We start from the raw sequence: 14,348 nt of genomic DNA on the forward strand, positions 1-14,348 counted from the left end.
GAATGTTAATGAAATATTTATATACAAAACATGTATTTTTCAATATATTTAAAGCATTAAACATTAGATCAGTAAGACGTACGTACAAAAAGTACCACAAAGTATCACCGTCAAAATTTCAAATGTAAAAAAAAAATATTTAAACTCTGAGGTTAAAAAATGGCTTCTTAATACTTTATACGCTTAATTGAATAAAGTTTTGTTTTCTTTGTGAAACTAATCCTGAATGCTAAGATGGTTTGATACTTCTAATCAACTTAAGATTGTAATAATGTAAAAAAAAATATGAGTTACGAGAGGTTTTACGAAACCTAAATTTTGTGTTTACTGACATAAGTAATATAGTCAAATGCAGGATTCACAGGGAAATAAAAATGGGAGTTTGGTACTTCTAGAATGTAACCTTGTTAAGAGACGTGCCAAATTTTTTATCTTTTTAAACAGAAATTTAAGTATTTAGTAAGACTTTCAAGCACGAAAGGTTTGGAAATGTCTGAATCTTGCTATTATTGACGTTGGAGTTAACATACAGAAAGAACAATTGTTTCAATAAATAATATATATATAAAAGGTTTTCTATATCAAGCAGCCAAGTCCAATCAAGCTCCAGAAAGGACCATCAGTAACAAGTATTATTATTTTGTTTGGATCAAGATCTAGATCATTTTGCCATCTAAAGCTTGAAATATTTTGAAGTGAATTTTGTGAGGTTTTTCAAGTAACGTTTTGATATAACAGGAATAATAATTTTAATTGCTAAGTTTTTCCGCAGACTGAAGTCCCTGGTTTTTAGGGATTTTCTTTTTTGGTCTTTTAGAAATACTAAAGAGGGATTAAAAGTTTTACCTACTGCTAAGTTGCTTAATATTTCTTTATTTAAGCCAAGAATACGCGTAGAAAAAAAAAGAGAAAGAACAGGTACCATTATTAGTTAAAGTAATAGATTTTGCAGTAGCATAAATACTCAAATACATTTATATTTTTTGAAATTCTTTTGTTACATATTAAAGAAAATACCTTTATTTTGTACGTGGAAGTGTTAGTGCGACTAATCCAATCAATTGCTGTTTACAACCTCTGTGTTGTTAAAACTATCTCCTAGAACTCGGCCAGAACAGTTATTGTAAAATATTTATATGTTAGCTAAACAGTTTATCTATGATCTGTTTTAATATGTTAGTGAAATTTTATATTGCTTTGTCACTTATACTTGCATCAATCAGAAGACGAAGGGATATCGTGGAATAATGATGCACGACTCCATCTTTAATTTTCAAAACATAGAAATACGGTTTAAGATCAAGATAATTTAAATAATATCAACTATCAACAAACACTTAGATGCACTTAAAATTATTATGATCTAAAACGTAGAGGGTCAGTTAGTAGAGCGCAAACCTCCACCACTCGGAGTTAATCATATTCAGCGCTCAAAAACGTAAGTAAATCTATTTGTATGTCCGTCGTTTTCAACGGACAAGAACCATTTGTTAGCGTGATAATGCAAAAGTATTCTACATATGTCCACCAAATTTCGTCGAAATTGGATCATTTTTGACTGAGTTATAGAGAAAATAATAGTGTGAAAATCAGTGTCAATTTCAAGAGAGGGATTTTAGGATTTTGCGACCTCACTATGAGCTTAACCATTCAAAACTTAATCATTCCAAAGTTTGGGGTCCGGCATGACCAGGTGGTTAAGGCACTCGTCTCGTAATCCGAGGGTCGCGAGTTCGAATCTCTGTCACACCAAACATGCTCACCCTTTCAGCCATGGGGCGTTATAAAGTAACAGTCAATCCCACTATTCGTTGGTAAAAGAGTAACCAAAGAGTTGATGATGGGTGGTGATGACTAGCTGCCTTCCCTCTAGTCTTACACTGCTAAATTGGGGATGGCTAGAGCAAATAGCCCTCGTGTAGCTTTGCGCGAAATCCAAAACAAACAAAACCAATTCGAAGTTTGGTTATATATATATACCAACCTTCGCCTAAATCCATTTAGCTGTTCTCGAGAAATGTTGGTGACAAACACACACAGAGGAGTGAAAACATAACCTTTAGCCAGCTTCGAAGTCTGAGGCAATAAAGTAGACAAATGAATACAACTAAAGCAAAGGGATCTGGATGTATCTATACTGCATGCACATGTAATATCAGGAAAAAAACAAATATTTTAAGGTAGAAACGTCAATATGTTATATTTTTGTGAAATATCAAATCTAATTGAATATTGCACATTTCAGAGAGTTGACAACAGTTCCATGAAGAGATGGCCTCTTCTTCTAACTTACTTTATGAATATAAACCAACAAAAGCTTTAAAACGTGTCACGAAAATATATTTTCATGAATTCCAGTAAATTATATTGTATCATTTCCATGTGTGATTTTTTTCCCGTAATCTTATGCAAAAAATAAAGTGGACCTTACCCGCATTCAAAAACTTAATTAACAAATAGAATTGAAATTTTATTGTACATGGCATTTTAGGTGTAGGAATGTTCATTTGAATCCTAATTAATTAAGTTTTCTCCAATCTGTGTCTTCTTTATCTTTTTAACAGTCTCTCGCTGGGACAGCGGTAAGTCTTTGGACTTACAACACTAAAATCAGGGGTTCGATTCTCTTCAGTGGACACAGCAGCTAGCCCGATATAGCTTTGCTATAAGAAAACACACACTTTTAACAAAGAAAAAATCCTACCTGTCTCACAGAACTACTCTCTAACACTATTATGTTATCTCTCAATATTGTAAGGACTCAACTCGCTGACTTTGTATTTCCAAACTGACTTCTGAATCATTATAACACTTTAATAGTTAGTGTACTACATTTTGCATTGTTCATTATTGTTACTTATTAAATTTCTGCACTAACTATGCCTAATTTTGAAGTAATGGATGAGAAAGAAGAAAAATATTCATTACCACCCACCATCAACTCCAGGGCTACTCTAGTCCAATACTGTCATTTTAGACGTCATTCTTATATCGTACCATGACCTCAAAGTGCGAGTTTTTGGTAAAAAGGGACACAAAAACAGATTCATAGTCCAGCAAGCAAACCATTGGATTACGATCGACCATATAAGTTTTGTGTTTTTGTGAAAAGAAGACGAAAAGTATCATTTTGTGGATAATTTGTTTAGTTTTTAACTTCCTAGTTTTTTATGTTAGGGTTAACAATATTAAAACGAACGATGACCTTGTGATAATTGTTTCTTTTTTATTTAGAACATTTCCTGTATTGTGACTGTTTTCTAGAAATTACGATAAACATTTTAAGCCTAATGTTTCTTACTGAAAGAGCTACGCGAAAAGTAACAACAGATAAATTTTACCAGATCACGTATACGTTGTGAATAACAAAATTACATCAAATTTGTTAAATCAGATATATGAAACACTAAGTTAAGTGGCCATGTTCTCGTTTTCATTAGTCATCAGTGAATATTACATGCATAACAAAAGCTGCTGTTTCTATGAATAACAATAATTTGGAGTTATGTCCTGGTTTAGTAGTTCAAGTCACAGCGTGATGCAGTTTCTCATTAAAAGGATCATTTTAACCAATTCCTAAAGAACGTTTTGCTGGTTCTTCCAGGACAAGAATTATAATTAGTTTCTGAGTCAACAGTGAGTGTACAAGCTTAATATGCTAAAATCCGAGGTTCGACTTATCGGGAAGAACAAGGAGGTGATAGCTAAAAGTAACCACAATTTGCTTTCTGTTACTGATGTTTATGCCTCATCACAGATTTTACCACAGTGGTTTTAGCTACAGCTATGTCGCATTTTCTGTCATTATTTACAAAAGAAATATATAAGTGTATATTTAGTTATACCAATCAGAAAGATGTAGGTAAATACATAGGTAGGCTGAAAGGTAAAACTATGAAGAAACTGATAGATATGTAGATATGCAAATTTGAAGACAAGCGGACAAGCAGGTAAGATAAACAGCATGTAATCACATGGAGACGGAAAGAGATGCGCATAGACGCAGATTTCCTGCAGAAGCACATATTGCCCATTAAAACTATAATGATAAGAATTCATTTAAAATTTTGAAATGAAGAGGGTCTACAGTGCATGGAGAGGAATTATAATAGATACAAAAGTTTTACTGCTAAACACAGAAATGATTTGCCAGCTTTATAACCTACAATGTAACTCGGCTCCAAAGAGAGAATATTTCCAAAAGTTATCATAGAAATAAAGTTTATATACATATATATAATAAGCAGCAGCGTAAAAAAAATATGTTGACAACCTCTCTTACACAGCTTCGTGTAATTAAATATTATTCAAAGAGATGTGATTAAGTATTTACACATGCAGTACCAATTATTATTCTTACGATAATTGATAAATGAGACATTGAAGCATTTTGATATGTGCTTGGTTTGGTTTGTTTTGAATTTTGCGCAAAGCTATACGAGAGCTATCTCCGCTAGCCGTCCCTACTTTTGCAGTGTAAAACTAAAGGACAGGCAGCTAGTCACCACCACCACCCACCACCAACTCTTAGGCTACTCTTTTACCTAAGAATAGTGGAATTGACTGTCACTTTATAACGCCCCCACGGCTTAAATGGCGAGCATGTTTGGTGTGACGGGGATTCGAACCCGCGACCCTAAGATTATGAGTCAAGTACCTTAATCACATGGCCATGTTGGTTCTTGACATGTGCTCCAAATGATTCCTGCTTTACATGTAGCTATTGGAGAGTTACTCTAATGGATCAAGAGCAAGAGGTCGGGTTTGAAATATTTTTCACATACATGAATAGCCAATATAACTAATCCGCAATAAATGAAACTACAAATTTTGAAAGTTCTCAGGCCCCAGTGAAAATAATTCCGCACATAGAAAGGTGTGTGATGTTATTTACATACTTTTTTTTGAAAATGTATATACTCTTTCTCCAGAATTTACATTAATTTAAGTATTTTCCAATATACGCGCACCAGTGTAGGGTTCTAACGGATCCGACACTGTCGTGTAGTAGGACATTTTTCAATGTTATCTCGTAATTTCTCAAAAAAATTAAAGTATAGCTGACTGAAAGTTGAGCCTGTATTCACTAATAAAATGATACTTGTACGAAGACACTTAAATTCCTTAACTCTGCTAATGACATATTGAATTCTAATGAATTTTACAAGGATGATTATAAACAAACTGTTAAACTGCAATAACCAGCTTGTAGAACTCAAACTGTATCCTTTTCTCTTTCGGTTTGCATTGTGTTAATAATATGAGAGCCATTTGCTGCTTATTAGATATTTAAAGCTGTTAATTTTTAATACCTATTATGCTATAAAAGTAATTTGCTGCTTGTTAGTTATTTTTTAAGCGAGATATAGTATAAGTATATGTGTTAAAAGTCTTCCACAGCGATAAACATTCAATATTATTATACTTCACAGAGCCGAGTTTACTACCACGGAGAAACTTTGAGGAAAAAAAAACTTTCTTTATTTAAGTCGGGTACAACTGTTCTCCCCACCTGACTGAACAAGAGACTCCAGTTTGTCGTTTTATCTGCTGTAGCTGGGACCTCAGCCCACTACCTCCACAATGATTAGCCACGCGCAGGAACAGATGCTACTAGTGCGAGGATTACTTTTGAGTTCAGTCTCACTGTAAACCTTCACAATCGGTGCACATAAAAGCAATAGTAACTCAAGGGTCGAACCAGCCCCCGCCTCTTAGGGATGGACATCTTACATTGCCCTAAAGGCACATCTCGTGACATTACTATTAAAATCACTGCCACTCATTCATTGCAGAGGAAGTGACGTCATGGCAACTGTCCACAAATCAAATCCCGTTTGGCAAAGCAATTAGACCTGGGTCCCGCTAGTGCAGGTAAGTCGGTAGCGAGGGTGCCTTAAATCGGCTTTCATACACGTAGCAGGGGTAAAGTAACCCCCGATCGGCAGCCGAGCGAACAGCGCCGTATGTGAATGTACTCATTCAGCCCATCGAGATAAGATTTTCTCAAGAAATCCAGCTACAACATTTCTTAAGTGCACTAAACAGGTAAGTCCCTTGTTCAACCACTTCTGTTCGTCAAACGGCACGTGCTACAATGGTCAGTATTTCATTAACTAGAGACTACTCTAGTTTTGGTACGTTCGTGTTTAAAGATATTTGCTAAGTTGTCCCCAGATGCACGCTTCTTGCTTGATCGATTTTGCTATCACTTATTTGGCAAAATAAAACTGTGCAATGTCCAGTTTCGGGAACGTTCCAAAATGACGTAGTGACGTACGAATAAATTAAACAAAACATTGTGTTTTTTTATTTTCCTTCATGGAATCTGATATTTCTTCAGTTGTTTCTACAAGCATTCAGTTGTCAGGTTTAAATAAAACAGTTTAGTTTTATTGCTACGGTCAAACTATTCCAATTCAAGGAATTACAAAGCAGTAAAGTTAATTCTCGATATGGAGTTACGTTAGATTTGTTTGTTTATCTTACAGCAAAGCCACATAGGGATATCTGCTCAGCCCACCGAGGGGAATCAAACCCCTGATTTTAGCGTTGTAAATCCGGTGACATACCGCTGTACTAGCGGGGGGCGTTACGTTAGATAATAATTACAAAGTTACCTTCAAATTTAACAGGAACTGATCAACAACGTGAATGAAGAATCTTTCTAGACATGCCAAGGTCGAGTGTGTTTCAGTTTTTTATTTTGTTTTTCACTTTTCAATAACGATAAATAATTTGCATGTATTTTCCTTTCTAGAAATGCCCGGATATAGTAGGTTGCAGTTTTGGATTTTTTTTTTTAACTTTAAATAACAACAAACATTTTGCAGGTATTGTCTTACTTCTTTTGTCCTTCAGCCAATCTTTGCCATCTTCAGCGAAGTCCAAAGTTTGCATATCTTCATCATTTAGAATCATGCCACCTAAACAATCCCTGTGTTTGTACAAGGAAAGCAAAAGTTTCTTAAGACTGTGATTATGTAGGAGAATATTTTTGGAGAAATTCTTTGTCATTGAATTTCAGGATTATTAGAAATTCATAATGATTGTTTTTGTTAAATTTGAGACTGATCAATATATATATATATATATATACTATGCTGCTTTCCTTTTTACTTTTATGGTGCCTTTAATCTAATTCGTAGAAATAGTCTAAACTTTCCTTTTGTCTTATTATCTGTTTTATTTTCTCAGAGTTTGTTCATATGTTTTGTTACCCAAATGACTACCTTGCGTAAGATATTCAGTAGCTCTATTTTGCATCGTTATAGTGTAAATTTTACCCGAGTTGTAGACATTATTTTTATCGTATTCAAATTATGTGATAATGTTTAGCCGTTTATTTTAAATCTGTTCGGTTTTAGTGAGTGATTTGATTGTTTATTTCAATGCATGGCCACATAATAGTATATCTGCGCTCTGTTCATCGCGAAGTAATGGAGCTCTGGATTTTAGCGATGAAAGTTCGCAGACTGATCCACCAGGGGACCTAACGGGTTTTTGTGTAAATTTAGTAATATCAGCTGTATTTCTTATCTGCATTTTTATCAATATGTTAATAGAGTCCTAGCATTACTAGTCCAGTAGTTGTATTGTTTTATTCAGCTCAGTAATTAATAGATCCACACCAATTAAAATAAAATAACGACACCAACGTTTCAACATGCAAAATAATGCCTGAAGATGGTGGAGCATATCTTGCTTTTAACCCAATATAACTTGCTGTCAAAACTTCAGTATCGTTATCCTCTTCCAATACAAATAAAAGGCGCTAGCGTAATGAAATTGAAATCTCTACCACTTCACATAAAGGGAGTTTTTTGTGCTTTGCCTTACGGAAATATTGTTAGATATTTATTTTAATTACACAGACCAGGAGGTGATTTTAAATGCGCCCAATTTTGCGCTCTCATTATCAAAACGTCGTTAAAATAACACGAATGTACTTGGTTTAACGAATCTACCGATACAGAGCAACAAACAAATTCTGCTTTTATCGTTTCTCATAAAATATCCTCATTTTTAATCTCAATTGATTTTTGTTTGTTTTAATATGTTTATTGTATCGCAAGACTATACAATGAGTTATCTGCCTCTATCTATCGTTTGGAATCTAACCCTGAACTGGTAAGTCCAGAATTTTCCGCTGACACATCGATGGACATGTAGATTTTTGACGTACACAAGCTCTTCTACTCTTAGTAAAGTTCTAGGCCAAAAACTATTATTTGACGACTCATCATCCTGTAAAGAAAAAAACCCGTAAAGTGACACTTCTTATTAACCATCTCAGAAGGAAACGGGGTGATTTTAATTGTCTTCTTTGCAAGTCTGTACTTCGCTTATCAGAATTTCTCATCCCTTAGATATACTTTATAATTTAGAAAAATCTTAAACGTATAGTGTTTCTAATTGTTTAATTAATGTCTGGAATAATATTAATGAGACAGCCTAACAACCAAATGTTGTATGGAAGCGTTGAATTATCGACTTTCCCAGGCTGCGGCTGAGTTAAAAACGGAACAGAGATCGAGGTAAAAGTCGCCTAGGGGCCAAAAGTCAAATAGGAAAGGAATAAACTAATCACACATTCTATGACAAAGAAAACAAGAGTGATATCGAATGTTGTTCGTATGATTCTAGTTGTAAATTTCTTTGGAAATTAAGACAGTGATAAAACGCAACGTGTATCCAAACAAACCGGCTGTGTAAAGAGCATCTTTCGGCTTACCTGTTCCAGGACTGGATGTGGCCGATGTAGCGTAGTTGATATATTATTACATATTCTACTTTGCGTTCACTCATACATTCTCGGAAATCTTAACGTGTTATTTTTCTAAGCTATGCGTCTATCGCTTCTTAGATTAGACAGAGTACGTTGTAAAAATGCTTTTAATATTTACGTTTTTTCGTACTTGTTACTACGGGAACGGCGTTAGTGAACTTTGAGAGACTCAAATGACGGGTTTAGTCTATCTTGAAGCAGTAAACTTGAGGCTTATAACGCTATAAATGGCGGTTCAGTGCTAGTGGTAAACACTTCGTAGGTTACCCATTGACCATTCTAAAACAAACAAAAAACGAAATCTATATTGAAAAAAAAGAGTTCCGATTTTATTAACTACAAAAACACAGAGAAAATAAAATGTATTTAACTATGAGCAGAACACGAATCTGACTTCAAAATATTCCTTACAGAAACTTCATAGTAAGACTTGTAACCTATGTGTAGGTTGTTGCTATCTCGAAAACTACTGTGCACTGAAATAGCGAATAAATGTTCATAAATTACATTAACGATTCTATATATTTTAAGTTTCTCATTCTATGGTTACGTATTTTTATACTAATATATATATATATATAATGTATAGATTGTGTTATGAAATGTTGTATTATGTCCCTATACTGAGTAGGTTTTGGTTTGTTTTGAATTTCGCGCAAAGCTACTCGAGGGCAATCTGCGCTAGCCATCCCTAATTTAGCAGTGTAAGACTAGAGAGAAGACAGCTAGTCATCATCACACACCGCCAACTCTTGGGCTACTCTTGTACCAATGAATAGTGGGATTGACCGTAACATTATAACGCCCCCACCGCTGATAGGGCGAGCATGTTTGGTGCGACGGGGATTCGAACCCGCGACCCTCGGATTACGAATACTGAGTAGTGTGTTATGATTAGGTTTTCCATGAACGATTATACAATGTAAGTATAACTTCATATTAGTTTCAAAAATGTCCAAGAACACGTCATATAGTGTTTAAGAATTAGTTTCTTTGGTTATTTCCCGTTATTACGTCTTGTGCGGTGATATGTACATTGAATAAAATGTTTACAGTATATAAATATGTATTAGCATAACAATACATCATATTTAATACGTTACGGTACACTGTGTATGGGTTATGCAGTACTACGGTGTTGCATTGTGTGTTGATACTGTACTAGTATGAAAATATATCATATTTAACCCCCCAGTGACATAGAAGCATATTTGGGGACTTCCAACGCTAGAAACCGGGTTTCGTTACCCGTCGTGGACAGAGTACAGATATCCTCTTGGGTATTTGTGAAACACAATATTTAATACGTTAAAAATACACCGAGTATGGTTAAACAACATTATGGTGGCGAATTTTATGGTGACATTGAACACTTCAATGGTTATTTTAATTGGCGAGCAACGATTTGTTTTGGTGTAATCTACAACTCTAAGCTAAGACAAATTCTCAATAGGCCTAATTCGGAGTTTCTAAGCTTCATTGAACGTTGTTTGGCCAGAAATGTTGTGTTATACTTCTTGTCTCATATTTCTAGACCCACCACCCGGAGGACGCAGAAGGCTGCTGCTAGCAACCAGGGTGTTGGTTCAAGCACAGAGACGATGACTTCAACTGGAATCTAGTGCTTATAAAGAAAAATCGTAAAACTTCAGACTGGCTCCTACCACATTCTCGTACGTATTGAAATCCAAACCGTGAGATTTATTAATCGTTGATACTGTACAATTTCGTATTAACCACCCATCAATTGTTGGAAGTGTTGGACGAAGGGGAAAACCCTTTGTGAGCGATTTAATGCAGGAGGAATATACTCACCTTACTTCCACAGTCGCCATGATGGACATGTCTCCTGGGTTTTCTATCTCAGGTTCCACTATCCCAACGGATTCGGAAACCAAAAAAAAACGTGAGCATTTTAAATTGTAGTTTACAATCAATTATTTAGTTTTATTTATACTTTAACGTGTAAGATATACTTAATTGGTAAGTTATAATAATATATTTAAATATATGTATCTTCTAACAATCATCAATATATATATATATATTTATATATTCCACTTGTTTCTATATCATTTACTGCCTCTGGGATTCATATATTGGATCCTACTAAGAAATTTTAGGTTTTCACCTGTTACAACACTCAATGTAAACACCTGACTAATAACACTGACTAAAATTACTCATTACTCTTTTTTTTTAATGTAAAATGCATTGGAAACATTAACAGGATACCTTGAAAATTTAATTGTAATATTGATTTTATTTTGTTTACATTCGTTGTGAGACGTAATATTGTTAAGAGCACTGTACATCAACAACGTCGTAGACCCGCAAGCAATTTAGATAGAAAGAAGACGATGAACCTCATTGGTATTTCTGAGGTTAAATTATATATGGTTAACTGAAAGTGAAGTTTTTTATTTTTTTACGTTCATACAACAACGTCAACATTCACTCTTTGGTACCAGAAACACAATAATAAAATTCAAGATGTTTCAATTGCATCTAATGTTATACATGCGTATGGACCCCCCAGTTGTACAGCGGCATGTCTGCGGACTTATAACGCTAGAAACAGGATTTCGATATCTATTGTGGGCAGAGCACAGATAGCCCATTGTGTAGCATTATGCTTAACTAGAAACAAACAAACAAAACAAAAACGTGCAATGTTATACACCTGTTTACTTAATCGCAATTCTATGGAATAGTATATCGTCGCTTACAGCAGGAACCGAGCCCTGAATTTTACCTTTATAGACTCCTAGTCTTCCCGATGAGCAAAGAAGGGGCAGTATTGTATATATATTAACATTTTTTACTACTTTAATAGATATATTATAATTTCATACAAATCAATGAAAATCACGACACTACATATTTTTCTTTTTAATTTTAAATGTTTTTTTTTCAAAAACTCGAAACTGGCGTAGCCTGATGGTTAGTGCGCTATAATCGCAATTTGTAGGGCGTGGGATCAAAACCTGTCACCAAGCATGTTTGCCATTTTACTAACTGGGACCTTATAATGTGGTGATCAATTCCATTATTCGCTGATAAAGAATTGCACAAGAGTTGGGGGTTATGATTCTGCATAGATGCCTTCCCTCTTGTCTAACACTTCAAAATTAGGGACGGCTAGCACGGATAGCCTATGAGAAGCTTTGCGCGAGATTTAACACAGTCAAAAGATCAGAATTACTTTAGGCAGTTTCTGAACTTTTACTTTCTGTGTCTGCTTGCATTCAACTACACTTGAACTAATCGAATGACTTATTTGCCAGACCAAAACTCCACGTTTTATTACTTACAGAAATTCCAGCGTGGGAAGAGTCTCTTACTTTTGGTGATGTGGTTTAGCTTCATTATTGATAAGAAAATAATAATAACTGTAAACAGAAATGTGTTTGCATCGAAACAAATAAATACATTGTAAAACTACATTTAAACAAAAAAGTATATATTAGTATAGTGTTCAGTAAACACTATAACACCTCACAGTAAAGCACGTCAAATAATTACAAGTAAAATGATTTGTTTGTTTGTTTTTGAATTTCGCGCAAAGCTACACGAGGGCTATCTGCGCTAGCCGTACCAACTCTAGTAGTGTAAGACTAGAGAGAAGAAAGCTAGTCATCACCACCCACCGCTAACTCTTGGAATAAGCACTCTTGTTTAAGTATATGTATGCGTGCGTGTGGAATGTATTAGGCTGTTGACAAAGTAAATTATTTGCAATAGTATTCTAAAAATCATTTCTTGGGAAAAAATGGTGATTGGATTTTTTAGTGTTTTAAATTATCTTTAAAAAAGACTTGAAGCTCACACTTAAGGTGCTTATCGTTTATTTTCGTACAAAGCTTGAATATTTTTAGCACATTATTAAAATTAATAATTAAAATAGTTACAGGACAAATTCCTTCAAAACAGACAGAGCGAAGATAGCGCATTACGTCGCTTTGAGCTGAAACAAACATATTCTCTATAAGTTTGTTTATTGAACATGAAAAAAACCACCACCTTCACTTCAAATGTACAGGTTTAGTTGTCACTCAGTTTTAGTTTATATAACTAAATTATTTCAATCACTGAGAGTTGGAGATATGACCAGTTGAATAAGGGATCCAATGGTTTTCATCTCTTTTCTCGTGTTTTAACAATGTACACCAGATACTCCAATCTTCAAATGTTATGTGTTTAACAATGTACACCAGATACTCCAATCTTCAAATGTTATGTGTTTAACAATGTACACCAGATACTCCAACCTTCAACTGTTACTAACTCTTGATATTATACCAACAATTCCACAAACACCGTAATCAAACTCTAGCTCTCCTAAAGAAGGCGCTTAGTTTCAAGTTCTTATTTGCCCTAGAAACATTTCGTTGTAATAGAGACATAATTATATTGTAAATTTAGATTATCAACTTTACAGTGATATGCTCAGCTGATTGGATAATAGATCAAATTGTACACACGTAACGTATTTGAGTTTCAGCTGCACACGTTTTGAGGTAACGTATTTAGAAAAGTAAGAAGAATTCATGTGACGAATTTGATATTCTTATGTGAAAATCTTATGTATTCAATATGTTTGAGCTAAGTTTATTTTCTTATACGTTTAATAAAAGTAATCAAATAGAAAACTCTAACTTATATCATTATTATCCAGTGGCACAGTAGTCAGTCTGCTAGAAATCAGGTTTAGATATCCGTGGTGGGCAGAGCACATATAGCCCTTTGTGTGGCTTTGCGCTTAACAACAAATAACATAAAATTATACAGTAGTTGATAAATTACAATCACGGGTCATAGTTTCAGTGCATTTTTGTTTTTCATATCTCTTTTGCAAATAAATGTCTAGAGCAAATAAAAGTACTTCGAAACACAGCAAGAATGCACAATTTATTTTTTTGGTTCCAAACAGATATGCCAGAAAAACATAGAGAAAGACAAAGAACATATCTTTCACGCCCCTTCCCTTTCTCTCATGTGTCAACACGTGAGGGTCGCACAAAGAGCCCCCTTCCCTGATGGTAGCAGAGTAACAGTCGTCCGCTACACAACTGGCACTTGAACTATATTTAACTTAATTTGTGTAAGGCTAGCGAGGTCTGTTTCTGGACCCTGTATTCCAGCTAATATCGTTCGGTTCAGGTTGTGGAATATGAGTCTGCTCCTTTTTTATGTTCAGTAATTTTCCCAAGACTTGTAAACAAGAAATATCCACCTGTTTGTGTGTATATCAATATCTTCTTTCATTTTTCTGTTCCTGTTTCTAGCTCTTTTTTCTGGTATTAAAATTGCTCAGTTGTGTACTGGTTATACATAAACGTGTAGCCAACCAATATTTCTATGACGTTCCTTTACGAAACAAGAAGGCAAAACATCACTAAACATCTTGAGCTGTAAAAGTATTTCACAAATTACAAGGAAGAAAAAAAAAATGTTGAAACTCATCGCCATTTAAATAAACATTTCATAATTGGTTTGGAAATGAAAAAATATAAAATAAAGTAAACGTAACTAGCTAACGTCTTGTCGTTAAATGACG

At 34.4% G+C, this 14,348-nt stretch overlaps 1 protein-coding gene across 12 annotated transcripts in view; it reads left to right on the forward strand.

Moving 5' to 3' along the window:
• The first annotated feature begins 5,670 nt into the window (after nt 1-5,670).
• LOC143244923 (paired box protein Pax-5-like) overlaps nt 5,671-14,348 on the forward strand; it is a 132,866-nt gene continuing 124,188 nt past the window's right edge. For 11 of the 12 annotated variants that reach the window (XR_013025383.1, XM_076490468.1, XM_076490476.1 and 8 more), the window contains exons 1-2: nt 5,900-6,048; nt 10,323-10,694. Coding sequence is in view for 11 of the 12 variants with exons in the window: in XM_076490468.1 (XP_076346583.1) it covers nt 10,583-10,694 (112 nt within the window). In the remaining variant the exon portion in view is untranslated. Of the gene's footprint in view, nt 5,875-5,899; nt 6,049-10,322; nt 10,695-14,348 lie in introns of those variants that run through there. The other variant, XM_076490469.1, reaches the window with a different exon arrangement.

The sequence above is a fragment of the Tachypleus tridentatus genome, chromosome 2, assembly GCF_004210375.1.
Source record: "Tachypleus tridentatus isolate NWPU-2018 chromosome 2, ASM421037v1, whole genome shotgun sequence".
NCBI lineage: Eukaryota > Metazoa > Arthropoda > Merostomata > Xiphosura > Limulidae > Tachypleus > Tachypleus tridentatus.